This window comes from Somniosus microcephalus, chromosome 4 (assembly GCF_052327205.1).
Source record: "Somniosus microcephalus isolate GS21.2 chromosome 4, FLI_Smic_1.0, whole genome shotgun sequence".
In the NCBI taxonomy this organism is placed as follows: Eukaryota; Metazoa; Chordata; class Chondrichthyes; order Squaliformes; family Somniosidae; genus Somniosus; species Somniosus microcephalus.
The window spans coordinates 78,337,556-78,363,850 of NC_140990.1; the positions used below are offsets into that span (position 1 = coordinate 78,337,556).

Genomic DNA, 26,295 nt, shown 5'->3' on the forward strand with positions numbered 1-26,295 from the left:
ATTCCACCAAGTCTGACTCGGGAAAAGGGCAGGAGCCAGGCTCCCAGAATGGCCGGCGGCCCCAGGGAGCATGCGCACTCTCAGCGGGGAAATCAGCGCCTTGGATAGAGCGGTTTCTGGGACGCGGGGGATTGTGGGTGCTGTGGCTGCCATTAGTCAGTGGCTGTCGGGAAGAGTTTTATTGCAGGCTGACGGAAGGTAGGTCCCTGGCCGCCTGTTTAGGTCTTTTTGTTGCTTCAGTTTGAGCTGGAGTGGAGATGGAGGAGAAGCTGCTGGGTTTAACCCCCAGTACTTCTGAGCCCAGGAGGACCCAACAATTTCCAATGTGAGACTGTCAAGGGAGGTGGATTCTAGGGGAGATTAGATTGTTAAACAGACACTGTCCCTACAATGTAAAAGAGTATTGTTTTAGGAACAAGTATTTCTGTACAGGCTTTTAATCCAGTTTACTTAGACAGATTTGCTATAATTCATTCTTGGGATGTGGGCGTCGCTCGCAAGAGCAGCAAATATGGCCAATCCCCAGTTGCCCGTTGAGAAAGGGGTGGTGAGTCACCTTCTTGAACTGCTGCAGTCCGTGTGGTGAAGGTACTCCCACAATGTTGTTCGGTAAGGAGTGCCAGGATTTTGATCCAGTAACAATAAATATGTCTAAGTCAGGATGGTGTGTGACTTGGAGGGGAACTTGGAGATGATGGTGCTCCCATGCAACAGCTGCCCTTGTCCTTCTAGGTGGTGGAGTTCGCGGGTTTGGGGTGTTCTGTCAAAGTTCTGGTCGAGTTGCAGATGTATAAAGTTCCTTTCCTTCGACCCCTCCCACTCCCACCTCTCTCTCTCCTCCCATAGAGGTCAGAGTCGTGTGTAGGCCCAGACCAGGTGGTGGATTCCCTTCCCTGAGGGACATCAGTGAACCAGTTGGGTTTTTATGACAATCCGGCAGCTTTCATGGTCACTTTTTTCTGGTGCCGGCCCCACAAATGATCAGATTCATTGAGCTCAATTTCACAACCTGCCTTTGTTTTTCTGGGTTGTCTCTCTCGCTCCCTGTTTGAAATTAATTTTACAGGGTATTAGGAGGGGAGGATTTACAGACGGTAAGCTTAAACCAAACATCACGTCAAGATCTGACAGAGTCACTCGACTCATCGATCTGAGTATCACCGGCCTCTGAACATGGAAGTAAAAAGCACCATTCACAGCGGGGAGAAACCGTACACGTGTTTTGTGTGTGGACGAGGCTTCAGCCAACCCGCTGGCCTATCGACACACAAGCGCATTCACACCGGGGAGAGGCCGTTCACCTGCTCTGAATGTGGGAAGGGATTCACTCAGTCATCCACCCTGCTGAATCACCAGCGAGTTCACACTGACGAGAGACCTTTTAGCTGCTCGGACTGTGGGAAGTGCTATAAAAGTTTCGGGGAACTTGTTAAATCCGTGAATCTTTAGGTATGGTGTTCTTCAATAAATAGACGGAGACTGCAGATGAACAATCAACAGGTGTTTACTGGATGAGGGTATTCTAAAAACTAACAGTACAGATCCCTACTCAGGGTTTATATACAGGTGTGGTCACTGCCGGTATTACAGTATACAGGAGCTGTAAAAGTAGTTCTCCTCTTAAAGGTACATACACTACAATTCCTCCCCTTTTAGATTAACAGTACCATAACATTCATTTAACAGTTAACACTTTTAACATGCACATTAACTGAAATAGTCCATTTATAAATTCAGTCTTTGAGGCGGCTTCCTGATCCTTTCTGGATAGCGCCTTTCCTGAGTGTCTTGCTCTTGGTGCGGAGGCGATTCTGGCCCCCTGTCGTCGGTTAGTTCATCAGCTTCCGATGCTACTGTTTCTGGGGTAGATGCTACCGGTATGTTGGGTTCATCACCAGGTACGCGAGACATGGGGTTGACTCGTTCCTGTGACGCTAGGATCTGGTCGACATGGCGTCTCACAATGTTCTCCCCAACATCCACTGTGTACATTAGTGGCCCCTGCCGTGTGCATATCGTTCCTGGTTGCCATTTCTCTGTTCGGTAGTCGTGGGCCAAGACTGGTTGTCCTACATTGAAGCTCCTTGTCGGCTTCTCATTGATGTGCTGGAATTGCTTATTCTCAACATTTCTTCGTACATTTGGTCTGAGCAAATCCAGACGAGATCTCAACCTTCGGTTAAAGAACATCATGGCCGGGGTCTGGTTGGTAACTGCATGTGTCGCATTTCTGTAGGCTAACAGGAATTGTCCACCTTATGCTGCAGTGGAATGTCATCATCGCACATGGCCCTTACTGCCTTTTTAAAGGTTTGTACGAACCTCTCAGCCAATCCATTTGTGGCTGGATGATACGGGGCGGATGTGTAATGCCTTACCCCATTCCTTCTCATAAATTTCCGAAACTCTTCGGACACAAACTGTGGTCCGTTATCAGAGCAAATCTGCTCTGGCAAGCCGTTCCTGGCAAATATGGTCCGTAGGACTGCAATCATTTTCTCCGTAGTGGTGGAGGATATTTTGATCACCTCAGGCCATTTTGAGTGCGCATCCACTGCTATTAAGAACATTGAGTCCATGAATGGACCAGCAAAATCAATATGCACCCTTTGCCATGGAGAGGAGGGCCACTCCCATGGGTGTAGAGGGGCATGTGGTGGTGCATTTTGGACCTTCTGGCATCCTGAGCAGCTCTTTGTTAGGTCCTCGATTTGTTGATCGATCCCCAGCCACCACACATAAGCCCTAGCAAGGCTTTTCATTTTCACCCCTCCCAGATGGCCTTCGTGAAGCTCATTGAGCACTCTCTCCCTTAACTTGGGTGGAATTACCACTCGGGATCCACACATCAATGTCCCCTGGCATACTGACAGCTGTTCTCTTCTGGATGAGAATGCTGGCAACAGTGAGTCGCCATGTGTTGGCCATCCCTTCACCGTCAAATCATATACCCAAGACAGTGTCGGATCATTTCGGGTCTCCTTCTCTATATCCGCGTTAGTTACTGGCAAGCGTTCAATTATAGTTGAATAAAATATTTCGACAGGGTCCACTGCTGGTACTTCCTCCGCAGTAGGCAGTGGCAGGCGTGATAGCCCATCAACGTTTCCATGCTGTTTCGTGCACTTATACTCTATTTCATATTGGTTCGCCCCTAGAAAAAGGGACCATCTTTGTAGCCGTTGCGCAGTCATCACCGGAACGCCCTTCTTTGGATTAAAGATGGAGACAAGTGGTTGGTGGTCAGTCAGCAAGGTGAACTTCTGCCCGTGCAGATAGTGGTTGAACTTTTTCACTCCCCACACTCGGCTGAGGGCCTCCCTGTCAATCTGGGTGTAGTTGTGCTCGGCTGAGGTTAGTGACCGAGACGCAAAGGCTACTGGCCTCTCCAAACCGTCCGGGAATTTGTGCGACAGCACCGCTCCAATGCCATAGGGTGATGCATCACATGCCAACCGAATTGGTAGTGCTGGGTTGAAATGGGCCAATACCTCTTTTGATGTGATCAATTCTTTGCACTTCTGGAAAGCTCATTTACATTCATCATTCCACTTCCATGGTACCCCCGTTTGCAGCAGGGTGTTCAGTGGGTGTAGTACTGTAGACAAATTCGGCAAGAACTTATGGTAGTAGTTCACCAGCCCGAGGAACGACCTCAGTTGTGACACATTTTCCGGTGCTAGAGCCTTGACTACTGCCTCAATCTTTTCAGGGGACTTATGTAACCCCTCTTCATCAATAATGTGGCCACAATACGAGATCTGCTTCTGGAAAAACTCGCATTTGTGGCGATTAGCTCGGAGCCCATATTCCTTCAATCTAGTGAGCACCTGCTCCAGGTTGGCGAGGTGATCACTGTCATTTTTGCCTGTGACCAGGATGTCGTCCAAATAACACTGGGTCCCTGGAATCCGTTGCCGGACTTGATCCATTGCCCTTTGCCAAAAAGCCGGAGCTGATGCTACCCCGAACACCAGCCGGTTGTATTGGTAGAGATCTTTGTGAGTGTTGATCATGAGGTATTGTTTCGAGGCTTCTTCTACCTCCATTTGCAGGTACGCCTGGGCCAGATCAACCATAGTGAAGCGTTTTCCTCCAGATAGCGAGGCAAAAATATCTTCAATCCGCGGAAGCGGATATTGTACCATGTGAAGGACTGGGTTCACTGTCACCTTAAAGTCCCCACAGATGCGAACCTTCTTTGGTTCCCCAGGCGTATTACTCAACGACCTCTTCATTACAGGAACGATGGGTGTAGCCCACTCGCTCCAGTCCACTTTGGACAGTACTCCTGAACGTTCCAAACCTTCCAGCTCTGCTTCGACGGCTGGGCGGATCGCATAAGGCACCGGTCTGGCCTTAAAAAACTTTGGGCTTGCATTTTCCTCTATTTTGATCATCGCTGTTATGCCTTTTAGTGTTCCGAGTCCCTCCTGGAACACTTCTTGTGCATCAGTTAGCATTTTTGACAGTCGTCCAGGTGTGACGTCGTCATCCTTTTTGGCCTCTACTGTCAGTGCTTGTATGGAATGCCAATCTAACTGTATCTTCCGGATCCATTCACGTCCTAGTAGTGGTGGTCCTCCATCTGGCAATACATATAGGTCCATTTTTGGTGTTTCCTTGCCATTGTATATCATGTTCACCCTTATTTTTCCTTTGGGGTAGACTTTTTGCCCCGTGTACGTCTTCAAGACAATCTCTGTATCTCTCAAGGGTATATGTGAGAATAGCCGCTTGTAGTCCCTTCGGTTTATGACTGTTAGGGCTGATCCTGTGTCCAATTCCATTTTCACTTGGACTCCGTCTATCTTGAGCATGACCCAGATAGTTTGGTGATCCTCCATTTTGATTACATTATGTAGTTTCAGACAACCCAGCTCCTTGCTTCCGGAGTCTGTATCACTTTTCTGTTCGTCTGAACTACTCTCCGTCACCTTATGTATCTTTTTGTACTTCTCCTGTGGAGATTTCTTGTTGCTGGTTTTCTTTCCCGACCTGCAGACTCTTGCTATGTGTCCTGCTTTTCCACACTGTCTGCACACTTGGTCGTTGAACCAACAATCCTTCTGGTCATGTGTTGTTCTGCCGCAGCGATAACACTTCCCTGCTCCATATGACATTTCATTGGTGCCATATTCTTGCGGTCTCCGTTGTATCTCTGCAGCGCCCCATGCGGCTGCTTCGTGTGATACTGCCATGCTGAAAGCCTTGTCCAGCGTAAGATCCTTTTCTGATAGAAGCCATTTCTGGGTTCCTTCACTTTGAAGCCCACACACAAACTTATCCCTTAACATATCTGCTAGTCCCATTCCAAACCGGCAGTGTTTCGATAGCTTGCGCAGTTCCGTTAAATACTCAGCATTACTTTCATCTTTATGCTGGTTCCTTTTGTGAAACTTAAATCTTTCTGCTATCAGCAGCGGTGTGGGGTTTAAGTGGTCCTGTAGGATTGCCACTATGCTTTCAAAATCCTTATCCACTGGCTTCTCTGGGGTTACTAGGTTTCGCAGTAAGCCATACGTTTTTGCACCCATGGAATTTAACAATACCAGTGCTTTCCTGGCATCTGGCACTTCATTCGCCTTGCAGTACACTTCAATGCGTTCTACATATGTCGCCCAATCTTCGACTTCATTGTCGAACGCTGTGACACTGCCACTCTTCGGCATCCCTGGGTGTGGTTAGACTGACTAAAAATGGCGTCTCCCGTGCTCTCCCTTCTTCTCTGCTGGCTCAAAATGGCATCTCCCGTGCTTCCCTTTCTGCCCGCGCTCTCCCTTCTTCTCCGCTGTGGCTCAAATGGTGTCTCCCATGCTTCCTTTCTTCCCCCACGGACGCTGCTCAGCCCTTGAGCACTGGCTGTGCTCTGCGCGTTTTCCTGTGCGCCTCTCTCGTTGACACCGCTTGGTCCTGAACCCCAGCTGTGCTTTACCCTCTCTCTCTTTTTGTTTTCCGTCGATGCCACTCGGTCTTCAACCCCCGGCTGTGCCCTGTGCGCTTTACCCTCTCTCTCACCCCATTGACGCTGCTCGGCCTTTTCTGTGCCGTCGGTCGGCTCCAGTCGCCGCTGTCCGGGAAGGGTCTGCACCGTACCTGTTGCCAGCCTGTTGCGCTGGATCATCGTGACTGGAGAACCAAGCCCAGCTCTCAATAGCCTCCCCTGCGATGCTCAATCTCTGCTGGATGACTGGGCGGTTGCTCGTGGTCAACGCCCGTGCTTCTGGCCTCGACTTTCTTCCACTGTCCTCCAGGAGCGAATCCCTGGGAGGAAATGCAGAGTTGCAGGTAGGTTCGAATCTGCCTCGTCGCCACTGTTAAATCCGTGAATCTTTAGGTATGGTGTTCTTCAATAAATAGATGGAGACTGCAGATGAACAATCAACAGGTGTTTACTGGATGAGGGTATTCTAAAAGCTAACAGTACAGATCCCTACTCAGGGTTTATATGCAGGTGTGGTCACTGCCGGTACTACAGTATACAGGAGCTGTAAAAGTAGTTCTCCTCTTAAAGGTACATACACTACAGAACTGACATGCCATCAACGTGTTCACACTGACGAGAGACCGTTCAGGTGCTCTCACTGCGGGACTGGGTTTAGGCAGTCATCTGACCTCACTGTCTACCAGCGTACCCATACTAGAGAGAGACAGTTCACCTGCTCCATGTGTGGGAAGGGATTCACTCAGTCATCCAGCCTGCTGAGACACCAGCGAGTTCACACTGATGAGAGACCTTACAGGTGCTCTCACTGTGGGATTGGGTTCAGGCGATCATCTGAACTTACTGTACACCAGCGCACTCACACTGGGGAGAGGCCGTTCACCTGCTCCGTGTGTGGGAAGGGATTCATTCGTTCATCCACCCTGCTGAAACACCAGCAAGTTCACACCGGGGCGAGGCCGTTCGCCTGCTCCATGTGTGGGGAGGGATTCACTCATTCATCCAACCTGCTGACACACCAGCGAGTTCACAAGCCACTGCAGGGGTTGGATTCTGCTGTTATTGCTGCTGTTAATCACATCCAGGACTGAACCATGTTCATTGTGACAGTTGTGGTTTGTTTCTGCTGATGTTAGTAACCCCTGTAACTGGGCTGGAGTTTAATATTCTGGATAGATGTGAAATAAACCAGTTTTGTTTTAAACACATTGTTGTAGATTTTTGTCTTTCCCACCTGAGTGTTTAGCATCACCTGGCTGGAGCTCAGAAAGGACAATCTGGGGGAGGATCGTACGGCGGGAACAGAACTTCAGCCTGAACACAGTCCTTCAGGGCCACACTGAGAGGGGCAAACGGCACTTTGGTCTCTATCGTCTCCCTTCACTGACGGCAAAGTCACCGTGCGGGTTAATCTCGAGGTGTGTGAGAAACGTGTCACAGCCGTTCTCTGCCATGGTTCAGAGCTCCTAGGCACGGAACAGAAGGCTCCTTTGGGAATGTACCCAGTGCTTTTTTTTAATGGCCTTATTAACCTGTGTCACTACTTTTAGTGATTTGTGTATCTGTATCCCTGGATCTCTCTGCTCCTACAGCCCATCCAGACTCTTAGGGGGAAAAATGTGGTGGCACCCCCTTTGGGTCACTAATGTCGCCAGGGCTAATTTTAGCGCCCCGAAAAAGTTAGCGCCCCTGCGCATTAAATTCAGTGGTAGTGTCCCAGGCAGGAGGCGGGGTGCTACTGGAAGCGCTCCCCTCCCTCTTGAGGCGCTACCAGTGAAATTTGCGGCGATTCGTGTAACAGCGCCATGCTGGTCGGCACATAGCACCGCGTCATAGCAGACCTCCCTCCCCGATTAAAAGGGAGGGGCCTAGCACTGTGCACACCGGGGCCCTGCTGGACCACCGGGGAGCGGGGTGTCGGATCAAGAGGAGCGCCGGGCTGAGCGATCGCGGCCGACACCCCGAAGAAGAAAGGGGAAGAGGGCAGGTGCTGGCAGTCGGCCAAAATAAAAAGTTTCCGCCCGACACCTGCCCTTCAAGTGGCACCGACACGGCTGCAGGAACGACCCCTGACCCTGTCGGACATATCGTCCAGCGATAGGTCAGGGGTCACAACCCAAGGTTGCAGCCGGGGTGCTGCGCACGGCGATGACGTCATTGCCAGCGGTGCAGTGCCGCGGGGCGCTACCAGCTACCACTAACCTCCCGCTGAATATCGTGGGAGGCGCAAAGCAACCCAATTTCACCCCCTTGTCCAAGTAGTGTGTGGCCTCCTTATTCTTCCCACCAAAACACACCACCTCACACTGATCTATAGTGACATTCATTTGCCAATTACACGCCCATTCTCAAATTTATTAATCTCTTCTTGCATTTTGTCGTCCTCAGAATTAACTCTGCCTCCCAATTTGGTGTCATCGACAAATTTTGAAATTGTTCTTTCAATTCCCGAGTCCAAATCGTTTATGAACAACAGTGATCCCAGCACCAATCCCTGTGGAACACCACTTCCCACCTTTTGTCAGTTTGATTAGCTACTCCCAACCCCTACTCTCTGTTTCCTGTTTTCTAACCAGCTTGTTATCCATAAACAGATTGTAAGATCAACAAGATGACCAAGGTCAGGCCGTGTGGAGTGAAGGACCAGGCAGCAGAATGGATGGAAAGCTGGCTACAAAACAGAAATCAGAGGGTTGGAGTTAAGGGAAGTTTGTTGTGATCTTTCCATCTATTCTGTTACCTGACCTTTGACTCCACACAGCCTGACCGTGGTCATCTTGTAGGCCGTACATACAGCAGACACAGTGCACCAGTGGTGGAGGGGGTGGATATTGAGTCCTGTGGCAGGGGCGCTGATGAAGTGGATTTCTCTGTCTGTGAGTTTTGAGGCATCGCTAGTGACGTTTTTCACCACTTTCCACCTTTTAAAAACAACCTTGCTGCCAGTTTATTAAAGCCATTAACAGCCGCTAGGGTGGGACACACCAATAACTGAGGCCTTGTTTCTCTCACAATGACAGGCCTGAACCCGAGTTAGAAAACATTTAGCAATTAAATCAGACTGGGTGGGGCCTGAGGTGTGAGTCAGTAACAGAAAATTGGTGGCCAGCGTACTTCACACGAGGGCTGAGGACCCGGGGACTCAGGTTTCTGCATCATTTATTGATACATTTGTTGATTGCCCAATCTCAATCAGACGGGCGGATTATCTTGCTGTCTGGCGGAGGCGAGGTTCCCCAGTGGAGGGCTCTCTATGCGGGGGTCCTTCCCTGCACCATTGGGGATCTGGGGTGGAGACTGTTACAAGGAGCTGTCGTGTGCAACAGTTTTTAAGCACCATTCCGGACTCCAAGGCCAGATGTGTTTTTTGCAGCCTAGAGGAGTCCATGGGCCGTGTATATATTCAGTGTGAGAGGTTGCAGCCCCTGTATAGTTACCTGAAGGGGCTGCTCCTCCACTCTTGGTTACACTTTAACCCCACGCTCCTAATCTTTGGCCGCCCGGTGTGGTGGGGGGTGAGTAAGTCGGAGGATCTTTCCTGGTCTTGTTCTTGGGCCTGGCGAAAACAGCAATTTGTAGGCCCAGGATGGGTGGGGTCACTCTGGCTGCCTGCCTCTCTCCCGTGGTCTTGTCCCTGCCCGGGTGGCCTTGGAGAGGGAGCAGGCGGTGGCCACCGGTTCACTTGATACCTTCCCCGACCGGTGGGCACAGAAGGTATCAAGAGGCGATAATCGATCCTCACAATTACATTGTGATGTAATTATTAATTGTGTGTGTGTGTCACAAATACATTTGTTCTATTTTGATATGAAAGCTCTACTAGACATGTTAAACCACTAGTTATTTAATCAGGGCTGCAGCTGCTGAAAGGTTGACTGTACTGAGGTTTGTGGCCAGAGCTGGCAGACGTGTTGTTCTGAAGTCTGATGTCTCACACCTGAAGAGTCTGTTTATGTCATGTTGTAATGACCTTTTTCTGTTGCCTGGTGTCAGAAATAGAAATCAAAGGGAGATGATGCCCCACTCTGTTAATCAATTCTTTGACACATTTCCATGCATTTCCTTTCTTAATTTACAAAGATCACAACTCCATTAGTGAACAATGGATTGCCAGTCTGCCACTTTTTAGTGAGGCTTGAAAGGATTCGCTGTGAAGCTACACCTGCCCATCTGTCTGTGTGTCACTGCGTTTGGATTGTGTTAGACAACAGTCCTAATATCTCACCTACATACATTACAATTTTTGAAATGTTAGATTGTACTTGGATGAAGTTGAGTTTGAATCTGACAATTCTGAAATTGGGAGCTGTTAATGATTTCTGTTTTTCATGTAACTATATAGTGATGTGATCAAAGCAAATTAAAAGATGCTGCTATTTACTGAACACAACTGAAAAATTCTACAAGGATGCTATCGCAGTCTTCCTCAGTATTAACTACACCCCCCAATTTAGTGTCATCAGCAAATTTTGAAATTGTACTTCTGATTCCCGAGTCCAAATCATTCATGTAAACGGTGAACAACAGTGGTCACAGCACCGATCCCCGTGGAACACCACTTCCCACCTTCCGCCTGTCTGAATAAATACCTTTAACTCATCCCGTCACTGTAACTGGACTTGTCTCCATTCCCATGCTGAGGGGATTGCTGTACCAGACGGGAGGGGAAACATTTGGGAATCTCGATTCTCCACCAATTCCCATTCCCCTTCTTTCTGGTGGATAATGGAGGTGCCAATGTGTGTACTGTGCAAGTCAGTAAGAATTGTCAGCGAGGATTAATCAGCACTTTCTAATTGGAGATGTTAATCAGCGGAACCTTTCAGACACTGAATTGTAGATTTTGTACCAAAGATCAATTTAGGATTGAAGTAAAAGTTCATAATTTTACTGTAAAATAATTCAGCGACTCTCATCAGAAATTAAGGGGAAAGATGAGACAGCGGTTCTTAAATGGACACTGCAGCCATGACAAGTCAATCAGCTATATATCCAGAATATTAAACTCCAGCCCAGTTATAGGGGTTATTAACAAACCACAACTGTCAGAATGAATATGGTTCAGTCCTGGATGTGATTAAGAGCAGAATCCAACCCCTGCAGTCACATGTGAACTTGCTGGTGTGTCAGCATGTTGGATGAACGATTAAATCCCTTCTCACACACGGAGCAGGTGAACGGCCTCTCCCCAGTGTGAATTCGTTGGTGTGTCAGCTGGTTGGATGATTGATTAAATCCCTTCCCACACATGGAGCAGGTGAATGGCCTCTCCTCAGTGTGAATTCGCTGGTGTGTCAGCAGGTTAGATGATCGATTAAATCCCTTCTCACACACGGAGCAGGTGAACGGCCTCTCCCCAGTGTGAACTCGCTGGTGTGTCAGCAGTTTGGATGACTGATAAATCCCTTCCCACACATTGAGCAGGTGAATGGCCTCTCCGCGGTGCGAACTTGCTGGTGTGTTAGCAGGTGGGATGACCGAGTGAACCCCTTCCCACACACGGAGCAGGTGAACGGCCTCTCCCCAGTGTGAACTCGCTGGTGCAGAATGAGGTTGGATGACTGCTTGAACATCTTCCCACAGTGAGTGCAGCTGAATGGTCTCTCGTCAGCGTGAACTCGCTGATGTGTCTGCAGAATGCACAAGCGAGTGGATCTCTTCCCACACACGGAGCAAGTGAACGGTCTCTCCCCAGTGTGACTGCGTTGATGAGTTTCCAGCTGGGACGGGTAATGGAATCCCTTCCCATAGTCCCCACATTTCCATGGTGCGGGTGTCCTTTTGTCTGTCCAGGTTGGATGATCAGTTGAAGCCTCGTCCACACACAGAACACGGGTACGGTTTCTCCCCGCTGTGAACGGTGTGATGTTTTTTCAGGCTGTGTAACTGGTTAAGGCTCTTTCTGCAGTCAGTGCACTGGAACACTCTCACTCGAGTGTGTGTGTCTCGGTGCTTTTCCAGTCACACTGATGTTTGAAATCTTTTCCCACAGACAGAACAGACAAACATTTCTCCTTCCACATTCAAAGGCCGATGATATTGAGGTCCTGATGAATGCAGTGACTCTGTCAGATCTCGATGTGATGTTTGGTCTGAGTTTGCAGTGTGTAAATGCTGACCTTCTCACAGCCTGTAAAAGGAGTTTACAAAAGCCATCACTGTGAGTCCAGGATAGAAAATGACAAGATTCTCTCCTCCTGGTTCCTGGCCAAGGGGGCCATGCATGCGCCCTGCTGTCCCCCTGAGCTGCTCAAGATGGCGGCCGTTACTCTGGGCCTGTCACCGGGAGAAAGCCCCGCAGCTGCCGCCCCGCTCGGGGCAAACGCCTGGCCCGGGGGCTCTTGTTCGGGGCCTGAGGCCCACCCCGGGTGTGTGTGAAGCGGATAATGTTGAGTGTTTTAATAATGGGGCCGCACTAGGGGTGTGAGCAGCCCACGTCCCCCCGGGGTTTATTTTTTTAATGTATAACAAACTTTATTTACAGCCAAGTTAAAACATACTGATCTTATAATCATTTTTCCTTTCTGTAATATAGTGCATCTAAATCAACATGAATCCAACAATCAGACAAGAAGCTTCTTGGGCTGAAATATAAATTATTCAAAAGCCCAGAATGAGTCCAAAAGAACACAAAACATAAGCACTCTATTTTTGTAAAAGTATCAATACTTTGTAGTACAGCACTTTCAAAAAGACTGACATGTCATAGTAACATAGAAACAAAGAAGATAGGAGCAGGAGTAGGCCACTCGGCCCCTCGAGCCTGCTCCGCCATTCATAGAAACATAGAAACATAGAAGATAGGAGCAGGAGTAGGCCATTCGGCCCTTCGAGCCTGCTCCGCCATTCAATGTGATCATGGCTGATCATCCAAATTCAGTACCCTGTCCCTGCCTTCTCTCCATATCCCTTGATCCCTTTAGCCTCAAGAAACATATCCAAGTCTTTCTTGAATGTATTTAATGAACTGGCCTCCACCGCCCTCTGTGGCAGAGAATTCCACAGGTTCACCGCTCTCTGGGTGAAGAAATTCCTCCTCATTTCAGTCCTAAATGGTGATGCGCTATCAATTACTCATAAAAGACTGAGAGTTAAGAGAGTAACTAAAGGCTTTTATTAGCAAAGAACAGAGCATGCCTCTCGTGGTTGACTGGGTTCCAAGAAGGCAGGGGGCTGCAGGTCAATCACCTTTATACCTGGGCCTGTGTGGGTGGAGCCAGCCGAGACATGTTGAGGCATGCATAGGTACAACAGTGTGTAACAACAACAACAACAACAACAGTGGTTTACCACAAATGGCTTACCCCTTATCCTTCGACTATGACCCCTGGTTCTGGACTCCCCGGCCATCAGAAACATCCTTCCTGCATCTAGTCTGTCCAGAACTGACAGAATTTTATAGGTTTCGATGAGATCCCCCCTCAATCTTTTAAACTCCAGTGAGTATAAGCCCAATCGACACAATCTCTCCTCATACGTCATTCCTGCCATCCCAGGTATCAGCCTGGTGAATCTTCACTGCACTCCCTCCATGGCAAGAATGTCCTTCCTCAGGTAAAGTGAACAAAACTGCACACAATACTGAAGGTGCGGTCTCACCAAGGCCCTGTACAACTGTAGCAAGATAACCTTGTTCCTGTACTCGAACCCTCTTGCTACGAAGGCCAACATACCATTTGCCTTCTGAACCGCCTGCTGCACCTGCATGCTTACCTTCAGTGACTGGTGCACAAGGACACCCAGATCTCTTTGCACTTCCCCTTCTCCCAATCTATTGCCATTCAAATAATAATCTGCCTTCCTGTTTTTGCCACCAAAGTGGATAACCTCACATTTATCCACATTATAGTGCATTTGCCATGTTTCTGCCCAATCACCCAACCTGTCCAAATCGTACTGGAGTTTCCCGACATCCTCCTCGCAGCTTACCCTCACACCCAGCTTTGTGTCGTCTGCAAATTTGGAGATATTACATCCAATTCCCTCGTCCAGATCATTAATATATATTGTAAACAGCTGGGGTCCTAGGACCGATTCTTGCGGTACCCCACTAGTCACTGCCTGCCACTCGGAAAACGACCCGTTTATTCCAACTCTTTGCTTTCTGTCCGCCAACCAGTTCTCTGTCCAAGTCAATACTTTGCCCCCAATCCCATGTGCCTTAATTTTGCATGCTAATCTCTTATGTGGGACCTTATCGAAAGCCTTCTGAAAGTCCAAATACACCACATCCACTGGTTCTCCCTTATCTATTTTACCAGTTACATCCTCAAAAAATTCCAGATTAGTCAAGCATGATTTACCTTTTGTAAATCCATATTGACTTTGTCCTATCCTGTCACTGTTTTCCAAGTGCTCTGCTATTACATCTTTCATAATAGACTCCAGCATTTTCCCCACTACCGATGTCAGGCTTACCGGTCTATAATTCCCCGCTTTTTCTCTACCACCTTTTTTGAATAGTGGGGTAACATTAGCTACCCTCCAATCCATGGGTACCGTTCCAGAGTCTATCGAGTTCTGGAAGATGACCAGTAATGCATCTACTATCTCTAGGGCCACTTCCTTAAGTACCCTGGGATGTAGACCATCAGGCCCTGGGGATTTATCGGCCTTCAGTCCCATCAATTTTCCTAACACCATTTTCCTACAAATACTGATTTCTTTCAGTTCCTCTATTTCATCAGACCCTATGTTCCCCGGCATCTCTGGGAGGTTATTTGTGTCCTCCTTTGTGAAGACAGAACCAAAGTATGTATTTAGTTGGTCTGCCATTTCCTTGTTTCCCATTATAAATTCCCCTGATTCTGACTGTAAGGGACCTATGCTTGACTTCACCAATCTTTTTCTCTTCACATATCTATAACAGCTTTTACAGTCAGTTTTTATGTTCCCTGCAAGCTTACTCTCATATTCTATTTTCCCTTTTTTAATTAATCCCTTTGTCCTCATTTGTTGACTCCTAAACTGCTCCCAATCCTCAGGATTATTGCTTTTTCTAGCCAATTTATATGTCCTCTCCTTGGATCTTATGCTATCCCTAATTTCCCTTGTTAGCCACGGTTGAGTCACCTTTTTTTTTTCATTTTTATGCCAAACTGGGATGAACAAATTCTGTAGCTCATCCATTCGGTCTTTGAATGTTTGCCATTGCCTATCCACCGTCAACCCTTTGAGCGCCATTCCCCAATCAATCCTACCCAACTCACTCCTCAGACCATCGTGGTTTCCTTTATTTAAATTGAGGACCCTTGTCTCTGAGTCAATTACTTCATTCTCCATCTTAATGAAGAATTCGATCATATTATGATCGCTCCAACCCAAGGGGCCTCGTACAACAAGATTGCTAATTAATCCTTTCTCGTTACATAATACCCAGTCTATGATGGCCTGATCTCTGGTTGGTTCCTCGACATATTGGTCCAGGAAACCATCCCGTAAACACTCCAGGAATTCCTCCTCCACAGTATTGTTACTAATTTGGTTGGCCGAATCTATATGTAGATTAAAGTCACCCATGATGACTGCTGTGCCCTTATTGCACGCTTCTTTAATTTCCCTTTTAATGCCATCCCCAACCTCCGCCTTACTGTTTGGAGGTCTATATACCACTCCCACTAATTTTTTTTCCCCTTTGTATTTCTCAATTCTACCCATACAGATTCCACATCATCAGAGCTAATATCCTTCATTACAATTGTATTAATCCCTTCTTTAACCAGTAATGCTACCCCACCTCCCTTTCCTTTTTGCCTATCTTTCCTGAATATCGAATACCCCTGGATGTTGAGTTCCCAGTCTTGGCCATCCTTGAGCCACGTTTCCATAATCCCAACCAAATCATATTCGTTTACCTCTATTTGCGCAGCCAATTTATCCACCTTATTACAAATGCTCCTCGCATTAAGACACAAAGCCTTCAGGCTTGTTTTTTTAACGCTCTTAGACCTATTCGAATTATTATTTACTGTGGCCACGTTTGATTTAAACCGTTGATTTCTCTGACTGCCACTTTTGTTTTTCTCCTTCCTATCTTTTGCTTTTATCCCTGTTTACCTTTCCTCTGTCTCCCTGCTCAGGTTCCCAACCCCCTGCCATTTTAGTTTAAACCCCCCCCGAACAGTGCTAGCAAACGTCCCCGCAAGGATATTTGTCCTGCTCTGGTTCAGGTGCAACCAGTCCGACTTGTACAAGTCCCACCTTCCCCAGAAGCATGCCCAGTGATCCAGGAAACTAAAGCCCTCCCTCCTGCACCAACTCTTTAGCCACGCATTCATCTGCTCTATTCTCCTATTCCTATACTCACTAGCATGTGGCACTGGGAGTAATCCAGAGATTACAACATTTGAGGTCCTGCTCTTTAATCTGCTACCTAGCTCCCTAAATTCTTGCTGCAGGACCTCATCCCTCTTCCTACCTATGTCGTTGGTCCCAATGTGAACCACGACCTCTGCCTGTTCACCCTCCCCCTTCAGAATGCCCTGCAGCCGTTCAGTGACATCCTTGACCTTGGCTGATCATCCAAATTCAGTACCCTGTCCCTGCCTTCTCTCCATATCCCTTGATCCCTTTAGCCTTAAGAAATATATCTAACTCCTTCTTGAATATATTTAATGATTGGCCTCAACTGTCTTCTGTGGTAGAGAATTCCACAGGTTCACCACTCTCTGGGTGAAGAAATTCCTCCTCAGCTCTGTCCTAAATGGCTTACCCCTTATCCTTAGACTGTGACCCCTGGTTCTGGACTCCCCGGCCATCGGGAACATCCTTCCTGCATCTAGTCTGTCTAGTCCTGTTAGAATTTTATAAGTTTCAATGAGATCCCCTCTCATTCTTCTAAACTCCAGCGAGTATAAGCCCAATCGACCCAATCTCTCCTCATACATCATTCCTGCCATCCCAGGTATCAGGCTGGTGAATCTTCGCTGCACTCCCTCCATGGCAAGAACATCTTTCCTCAGATAAGGCAACCAAAACTGCACACAATACTCAAGATGTGGTAAAACCAAGGCCCTGTACAAGTGCAGCAAGACATCCTTGTTCCTGTACTCGAACCCTCTCGCTACGAAGGCCAACATACCATTTGCCTTCTTAACCGCCTGCTGCACCTGCATGCTTACCTTCAGCGACTGGTGAACAAGGACACCCAGGTCTCGTTGCACTTCCCCTTCTCCCAATCTATTGCCATTCAAATAATAATCTGCCTTCCAGATTTTGACACCAAAGTGGATAACCTCGCATTTATCCACATTATATTGCATCTGCCATGCTTCTGCCCAATCACCCAACCTGTCCAAATCATACTGGAGTTTCGCGGCATCCTCCTCACAGCACACACGCCCACCCAGCTTTGTGTCGTCTGCAAACTTGGAGATAGTACATCTAGTTCCCTTGTCTATAGATCATTAATATATATTGTGAATAGCTGGGGTCCTAGGACCGATCCCTGCGGTATCTCACTAATCACTGCCTGCCACTCGGAAAAAGACCCGTTTATTCTGGGCCTGATAATCTACATCCTAGGGTACTTAAGGAAGTGGCCCTAGAAATAGTTGATGCTTTGCTGATCACCTTCCAGCATTCGATGGAATCTGGAACAGTACCCATGGATTGAAGGGTAGCTAATGTTACCCCACTATTCAAAAAAAGTGGTAGAGAGAAAACGGGGAATTACAGACCTGTAAGCTTGACATCGGTAGTGGGGAAAATGCTAGTCCATTATAAAAGATGTAATAGCAGATCACTTGGAAAACAGTGACAGGATCGGACAAAGTCAACATGGATTTACAAAAGGTAAATCGTGCTTGACTAATCCACTGGAATTTTTTGAGGATGTAACTGGTAAAATAGATAAGGGAGAACCAGTGGATGTGGTGTATTTGGACTTTCAGAAGGCTTTCGATAAGGTCCCGCATAAGAGATTAGCGTGTAAAGTTAAGGCACATGGGATTGGGGGCAAGGTATTGATTGGATAGAGAACTGGTTGGCAGATAGAAAGCAAAGAGTTGGAATAAACGGGTCTTTTTCCGAGTGGCAGGCAGTGACTAGTGGGGTACCGCAGGGATTGGTCTTTGGGCCCCAGCTATTCACAATATATATTAATGATCTAGACAAGGGAACTAGATGTAATATCTCCAAATTTGCAGACGACACAAAGTTGGGTGTGTGTGTGTGCTGTGAGGAGGATGCCGAGAAACTCCAGGATGATTTGGACAGGTTGGGTGATTGGGCAAAAGCATGGCAGATGCAATATAACGTGGATAAATGCGAGGTTATCCACTTTGGTGGCAAAAACAGGAAGGCAGATTATTATCTGAATGGCAATAGATTGGGAGAAGGGGACGTGCAACGAGACCTGGGTGTCCTTGCGCACCAGTCGCTTAAGGTAAGCATGCAGGTGCAGCAGGCGGTTAAGAAGGCAAATGGCATGTTGGCCTTCGTAGCGAGAGGGTTAGAGTACAGGAACAAGGATGTCTTGCTGCAGTTATACAGGGCCTTGGTGAGACCACATCTTGAGTATTGTGTGCAGTTTTGGTCGCCTTATCTGAGGAAGGATGTTCTTGCCATGGAAGGAATTCAGCGAAGATTCACCAGGCTGATACCCGAGATGGCAGGAATGAGGTATGAGGAGCGATTGGGTCGATTGGGCTTGTACTCGCTGGAGTTTAGAAGAATGAGAGGGGATCTCATTGAAACTTATAAAATTTTGACAGGCTTGGACAAACTTGATGCTGGAAGGATGTTCCCGATGGTCGGGGGGTCCAGAACCAGGGGTCACAGTCTAAGGATAAGGGGTAGGCCATTTAGGACAGAAATGAGGAGGAATTTCTTCACCCAGAGAGTGGTGAACCTGTGGAATTCTCTACCACAGAAGGCAGTAGAGGCCAATACATGAAATAAATTCAAGAAGGAGTTGGATATATTTCTTAAGGCTAAAGGGATCAAGGGTTATGGGGAGAAAGCAGGGACCGGGTACTGAATTTGGATGATCAGCCATGATCGCATTGAATGGCGGAGCAGGCTCGAGGGGCCGAATGGCCTACTCCTGCTCCTATCTTCTATGTTTCTATTCCAACTCTTTGCTTTCTGTCTGCCAACCAGTTCTCTATCCAAGTCAATACCTTGCCCCCAATCCCATGTGCCTTAACTTTACACACTAATCTCTTATGCGGGACCTTATCGAAAACCTTTTGAAAGTCCAAATACACCACATCCACTGGTTTTCCCTTATCTATTTTACCAGTTACATCCTCAAAAAATTCCAGTAGATTAGTCAAGCACGATTAACCTTTTGCTAATCCATGTTGACTTTGTCCGATCCTGTCATTGTTTTCCAAGTGCTCTGCTATTACATCTTTTATAATGGACTCTAGCATTTTCCCCACTACCAATGTCAGGCTTACTGGTCTGTAATTCCCCATTTTCTCTCTACCACCTTTTTTGAATAGTGGGGTAACATTAGCTACCCTCCAATCCATGGGTATTGTTCCAGATTCCATTGAATGTTGGAAGATGATCAGCAATGCATCTACTATTTCCAGGGCCACTTCCTTAAGTACCCTAGGTTGTAGATTATCAGGCCCTGGGGATTTATCGGCCTTCAATCCCGTCAATTTCCCTAACACCATTTCCCTACCAATACTGATTTCTTTCAGTTCCTCCCTTTCATCAGACCCTATGTTCCCCGACATCTCTGGGAGGTTATTTGTGTCACACACACACACAGAACACACAGAATCTACAGTGCAGATAGAGGCCATTTCGGCCCATCGAGCCTGCACCGACACATATCCCACCCTATCCCTGTAACCACATGTATTTAATCCCCTAACACTAAGGGTCAATTTATCATAGCCAAATCAACCTAACCTGCACATCTTTGGACTGTGGGAGGAAACCGGAGCACCCGGAGGAAACCCACGCAGACACAGGGAGAATGTGCAAACTCCACACAGACAGTCGCCTGAGGCCAGATTTGAACCCGGGTCCCTGGCGCTGTGAGGCAACAGTGCTAACCACTATGCCACCGTGCCCTTTGTGAAGACAGAACCAAAGTATGTATTTAATTGGTCTGCCATTTCTTTGTTCCCCATTATAAATTCCCCTGATTCTGACTGCAAGGGACCTAACTTTCGCTTTACCAATCTTTTTCTCTTCACATATCTATAAAAGCTTTTACAGTCAGTTTTTATGTTCCCTGCAAGCTTACTCTCATACTCTATTTCCCCCCTCTTAATTAATCCCTTTGTCCTCCTTTGTTCAATCCTAAACTGCTCCCAATCCTCAGGTTTGCTGCTTTTTCTGGCCGATTTATATGTCTTCTCCTTGGATCTTATGCTATCCCTAATTTCCCTTGTTAGCCACGGTTGAGTCACCTTTTTTGATTTATTTTTATGCCAAACAGGGATTAACAAATTCTGTAGTTCATCCATGCGATCTTTGAATGTTTGCCATTGCCTGTCTACCGTTAACCCTTTGAGTGACATTCCCCAATCAATCCTACCCAACTCGCGCCTCATACCATCGTAGTCTCCTTTATTTAAATTCAGGACCCTAGTCTCTGAGTCAACTACTTCACTCTCCATCTTAATAAAGAATTCTATCATATTATGATCGCTCCGACCCAAAGGGCCTCACACAAGATTGCTAATTAATCCTTTCTCATAACATAATACCCAGTCTAAGATGGCCTGATCTCTAATTGGTTCCTCGACATATTGGTCCAGGAAACCATCCCGCAAACACTCCAGGAATTCCTCCTCCACAGTATTGTTACTAATTTGGTTATATTTGTCTCTTCAAAGAAACAAATCAACTGATTTCCCTTTCCTTGATTACATGCAACTCAGTATTTCAGTTAGCAATGGTTTATCAAATACAGAAAATAAAATGTTGATAATATATGCCCGCTACCTGAGCTCGGGGTGTGTGCAGCCCGCGTCCCCCCGGAGTTCATGAACCCGCTCCCTGAGCTCGGGGTGTGAGCGGCCCGCGTCCCCCCGGGGTTCATGAACCCGCTGCCTGAGCTCGGGGTGTGAGCGGCCCGCGTCCCCCCGGGGTTCATGAACCCGCTCCCTGAGCTCGGGGTGTGAGCGGCCCGCTTCCCCCCGGGGTTCATGAACCCACTCCCTGAGCTCGGGGGGTGAGCGGTGAGCGGCCCTCGGCCCGCCGGGGTTCATGAACCCGCTCCCTGAGCTCTCTCACTTGATGTGTCAGCGGCTGCTGCCAAGGGCCGCGCATGCTCAGCTCACACTGCCCCGGTGATTGATGGGAGCTCCGGACCAATAGGAAGAGCGGGGCGGGTCTGGAGGACCGAGCGGGCGGCGGGTCCTCCAACCAATCGGAATGTGTGAGGGGCGGGGCTTCGCCTTTGAACCGGAACAACAGATGGTGAACTGAGCATGCGCGGGACAGGCTGATTTTTGGTGGTGAAGCGGAAGTCGAGAGGCTGCAGCAGGTAAAGGCGGGTTAATGAACCCCGGGGGGACGCGGACTTCACACACCCCGAGTGCGGCCCCAGGCCCGATTATAAGAGCAGTGAACATTATCCGCCCCCACCCGCGGGTTCCCGTTTCACTCCGGCCCGAATCTCAACAAAGCGCCAAACTCCGGGACAGACAGGAAGTGAGTCAGGGAGCGTCTGTAAATGGAGGCTGGTCAGGGAGCGTCTGTAAATGGAGGAGAAATGGAGACTGGTCAGGGAGCGTCTGTAAATGGAGGAGAAATGGAGACTGGTCAGGGAGCGTCTGTAAATGGTGACTGGTCAGGGAGCGTCTGTAAATGGAGGTGAAATGGTGACTGGTATGGGAGTGTCTGTAAATGAAGGCAAAATAGTGACTGATCAGGGAGTGTCTGTAAATGGAGGAGAAATGGAGACTGGTCAGGGAGCATCTGTAAATGGAGGAGAAATAGAGACTGGTCAGGGAGTGTTTGTAAATGGAGGAGAAATGGTGACTGGTCAGCGAGCGTCTGTAAATGGAGGAGAAATGGTGACTGGTCAGGGAGTGTCTGTAAATGAGAAATGGAGACTGGTCAGGGAGCACCTGTAAATGGAGGAGAAATGGAGACTGGTCAGGGAGCGTCTGTAAATGGAGGAGAAATAGAGACTGGTCAGGGAGCATCTGTAAATGGAGGAGAAATGGTGACTGGTCAGCGAGCGTCTGTAAATGGAGGAGAAATGGTGACTGGTCAGGGAGCGTCTGTAAATGAGAAATGGAGACTGGTCAGGGAGCACTTGTAAATGGAGGAGAAATGGAAACTGGTCAGGGAGCGTCTGTAAATGGAGGAGAAGTGGTGACTGGTCAGGGAGCATCTGTAAATGGAGGAGAAATAGTGACTGGTCAGGGAGCATCTGGGAGAAATTATTCAGCATTTTTTGGGGGTTGATTTGTGTGAACAAATATATCAGTGATTTTAATGAGACTCTTTTCCATGCCCCAGCTCATGTAAATACTGGCTGTAAAGGGGTCGGACTCTCGGGAGGCTCCACACCGCTGGCTGCTCGTGTGTCAGTGATCTCCCATCAGATTAATGTGCTTCTGCTGTGTGTGTTTAATAAAGTGCCCGAAGCCCTCACTGTAACACTCTCACATATCCCACCTGCAGTGTAATGTCCGTGCTGTGTGCTTCCTGTCCAATATTCCCCTGATCCCTGGCTCTCCTGTTGCACCAACTCGGTATAATGGGACAAGAAGTGCCAGCTCAAGAGATTCCCAAATCAGGGACGGAATGAAAGGTTCAGACATGTGGAATGTTAATCTTACACAATGTGTGAGATGCTGAGCACCCGCCCAACATTTCACCACCACACCTTCTATCAAATAGTTTCTTCAATTTCTCTTCTGAAGCCATTACTTTATGACAGAGTCCGGGCCCCACAGGGTGCGGGCTTCCAGTCCCTCATGAGTTTAGAACTGAACCCATCAGAGTCAACACCTTCAGGGGGAGGGAGAAAAGTCGATTGAAAGGAAAAATGTTGGGGATGGTGCGATGGGTTTGGATTTCAGCACAGGGAGGAGGGAGAATGTGTGGGATGGGGATTTACAGCTTTGGGGAAAAAGAGAGGAAAGAATGTTCCATAGAAACTAGAATTGTCTGTTCTGAATTTCTATCCTCTACTTACAGTGATGTCTATTGTAAACTTTTACAGGGTATTAGAAGGGGTGGTTTTACAGACAGGAAACTCAAACCAAACATCACCTCAACATCAGTGTGACTGGAAAAGCACTGAGCCCCACGCACCCGAGTGAGAGTGTTCCTGTGCACTAACTGTGGAAAGAGTTTTAACCAGTTACACAGCCTGAAAAAACATTGCACCGTTCACAGCAAGGAGAAACCGTACACGTGTTCTGTGTGGACAAGGCTTCAACCGATCGTCCAACCTGGAGAAACACAAGGACACCCGCACCACGGAGAAACCGTGGAAATGTGGGGACTGTGGGAAGATATTCAATTACCTGTTTCAGCTGGAAAATCATCAACGCAGTCACACCGAGGAGAGGCCGTTTACCTGCTCCGTGTGTGGGAAGGGATTCATTTCCCCATCCCAGCTGGAAACTCATCGCTACAGTCACACTGGGGAGAGGCCATTCACCTGCTCCATGTGTGGGAAGGGATTCACTCAGTCATCCAACCTGCTGACTCACCAGCGAGTTCACACCGGGGAGAGGCCGTTCACCTGCTCCGTGTGTGGGAAGGGATTCACTAATTCAGCCCACCTTCTGAGACACCAGCGAGTTCACACTGACGAGAGACCTTTTAAATGTTCTGACTGTGCGAACTGCTTTAAAAGCTCTGAGGAACTGATTCAACACCAGCGAGTTCACACTGACGATAAACCATTCAGTTGCTCTCACTGTGGGAACAGGTTCAGGTATTCATCCAATCTCATTGTACACCAGCGCACTCACACTGGGGAGAGACCGTTCACCTGCTCCATGTGTGGAAAGGGATTCATTAAATCATCCAACCTGCTGACACACCAGCGACTTCACACTGGGGAGAGGCCGTTCACCTGCTCCGTGTGTGGAGACGGATTCACTTGTTCATCCAGCCTGCTGAAACACCAACGAGTTCACACTGGGGAGAGGCCGTTCACCTGCTCCGTGTGTGGGAAGGGATTCACTTGTTCATCCGGCCTTCGGACACACCAGCGAGTTCACACCGGGGAGAGGCCGTTCACCTGCTCAGTGTGTGGGAAGGGATTCACTCAGTCATCCGGCCTGCTGATTCACCAACGAGCTCACACTGGGGAGAGGCCGTTCACCTGCTCCGTGTGTGGGAAGGGATTCACTCAGTCATCCAACCTGCTGAGACACCAGCGAGTTCACAAGTAACTGCAGTGGTTAGATTCTGATGTTATTGCTGCTGTTACTTACAGCCAGGACTGAACCATGTTCATTCTGACAGTTGTAGTTTGTTTCTGCTGATGATAACCCTATAACTGGCTGGAGTTTAATATTCTGGATATATAGCTGATTGACTTGTTGGGGCTGCAGTGTCCCTTTAAGAATCATTGTGATCGTTCCCCTTAATTCAGGACTTTCATAAGAAATTATTTGACAATAAAATTATGAATTTTACTTCAACTTAAATTGATCTTTGGTATAAAATCTACAATTCAGTGTCTGATCAGTTCCGCTGATTAACATCTCCAGGTAGAAAGTGCTGATTAACCTCACTGACAATTCTTATTGACTTGCACATTACACACTGTGACACCTCCATTATCCTCCAGAAAGAAGGGGAATGGGAATTGGTGGAGAATCGAGAGTCCCCAAGTGTTGCCCCTCCCGTCTGGTACAGCAATCCCCTCGGCATGGGAATGGAGACAAGTCCAATCCAAGTAATGGGCTGAGTTTAATCTTTCTGGGCCCGTGGCATTGGTATATATCAGACAGGAGGAGATTGGTGTCCCTGACTGTGGGGTTGGTTTATAACAGACAGGAGGAGATTGGTGTCAGTGACTAGGGTTGGTTTATATCAGACAGGAGGAGATTGGTGTCAGTGACTGTGGGGTTGGTTTATATCAGACAGGAGGAGATTGGTGTCAGTGACTGGGGCTGGTTTATAACAGACTGGAGGAAATTGGTGTCAGTGACGGGCTGGTTTATAACAGACAGGAGGAGATTGGTGTCAGTGACTGTGGGGTTGGTTTATATCAGACGGGAGGAGATTGGTGTCAGTGACTGTGGGGTTGGTTCATATCAGACAGGAGGAGATTGGTGTCAGTGACTGTTCTGTCCTCCTCACGACTATGATTCGACAGACAGCTAAACCCTCATCACCAAACAGGAGGCGTTGTTACTGTTAATCCAGTTTAATGACACAGGGTGAAACTACAAAGAGAGCAAGAAATTACAACCTCAAATAAGGCCGATTGGTATTACAATCACGATCTGAATACACAAAATAAACCTAGGATAGTAGAATGAAACGTTACCACTATAACTCAACGGTTCTATTACAATTTGAGGTAAATCTGATACAACAATCAAAGGTCTAACAAATAAATGCCAGGGGAAAGACTAATAGCCAGCCACATGGAAACTCCACAAAGTGCAATATTTTAACTCATCTGGCCGCAAATATCAAGAAATGGTGACATAGATCAATCATAAAGACATCTGATAAAAAGCTAATTACAGACAATGCCAATCAAAGGGGGAAACTGAAAAGGATGGCGTAAGATGCTACAGAATCACCAGCCATGATTTCTGGCTCCCTCGTTGTGTTTTACTTTCACTTTCTCATCATGTCACATGACATAAATCAACAATAAGGAGGTAAGTAGTAAAAACACTATGGGGAGACAAAACACAATACTAAAAGTCTCATAGGGGACATAACAGTGACTGGGGTTGGTTTATATCAGACACGAGGAGATTGGTGTCAGTGACGGGTTGGTTTATATCAGACAGGAGGAGATTGGTGTCTGTGACTGTGGGGTTGGTTTATATCAGACGGGGAGATTGGTGTCAGTGACTGTGGGGTTGGTTTATATCAGACAGGAGGAGATTGGTGTCAGTGACTGGGGTTGGTTTATATCAAAATGGATACTGCAAAGACTATGGGCCCTGACAACATTCCGACAATAGTACTGAAGACTTGTGCTCCAGAACCAGTTGCGCCCCTAGCCAAGCTGTTCCAGTACAGCTACAACACTGGCATCTACCCGGCAATGTGGAAAATTGCCCAAGTATGTCCTGTCTACAAAAAGCAGGACAAATCTGACCCGGCCAATTACCGTCCCATCAGTCTACTCTCAATCAGCAAAGTGATGGAAGGTGTCATTGACAGTGCTATCAAGTGGCACTTGCTCAGCAATAACCTGCTAACTGACGCCCAGTTTG

General features: G+C 47.7%; 1 protein-coding gene and 1 pseudogene across 1 annotated transcript; one reads left to right on the forward strand and one right to left on the reverse strand.

The window, feature by feature from the left end:
• LOC147119305 (uncharacterized) overlaps positions 1-26,295 on the reverse strand; it is a 142,515-nt pseudogene that overhangs the window by 106,190 nt on the left and 10,030 nt on the right.
• LOC147119308 (uncharacterized) lies at positions 1,174-24,537 on the forward strand. Its single transcript, XM_085984950.1, has 5 exons — positions 1,174-1,428; positions 2,957-2,961; positions 6,708-6,902; positions 23,529-23,763; positions 23,929-24,537. Exons 1-5 carry the CDS (start codon positions 1,174-1,176, stop codon positions 24,277-24,279), a joined length of 1,041 nt encoding a protein of 346 aa, XP_085841076.1. The 3' UTR covers positions 24,280-24,537.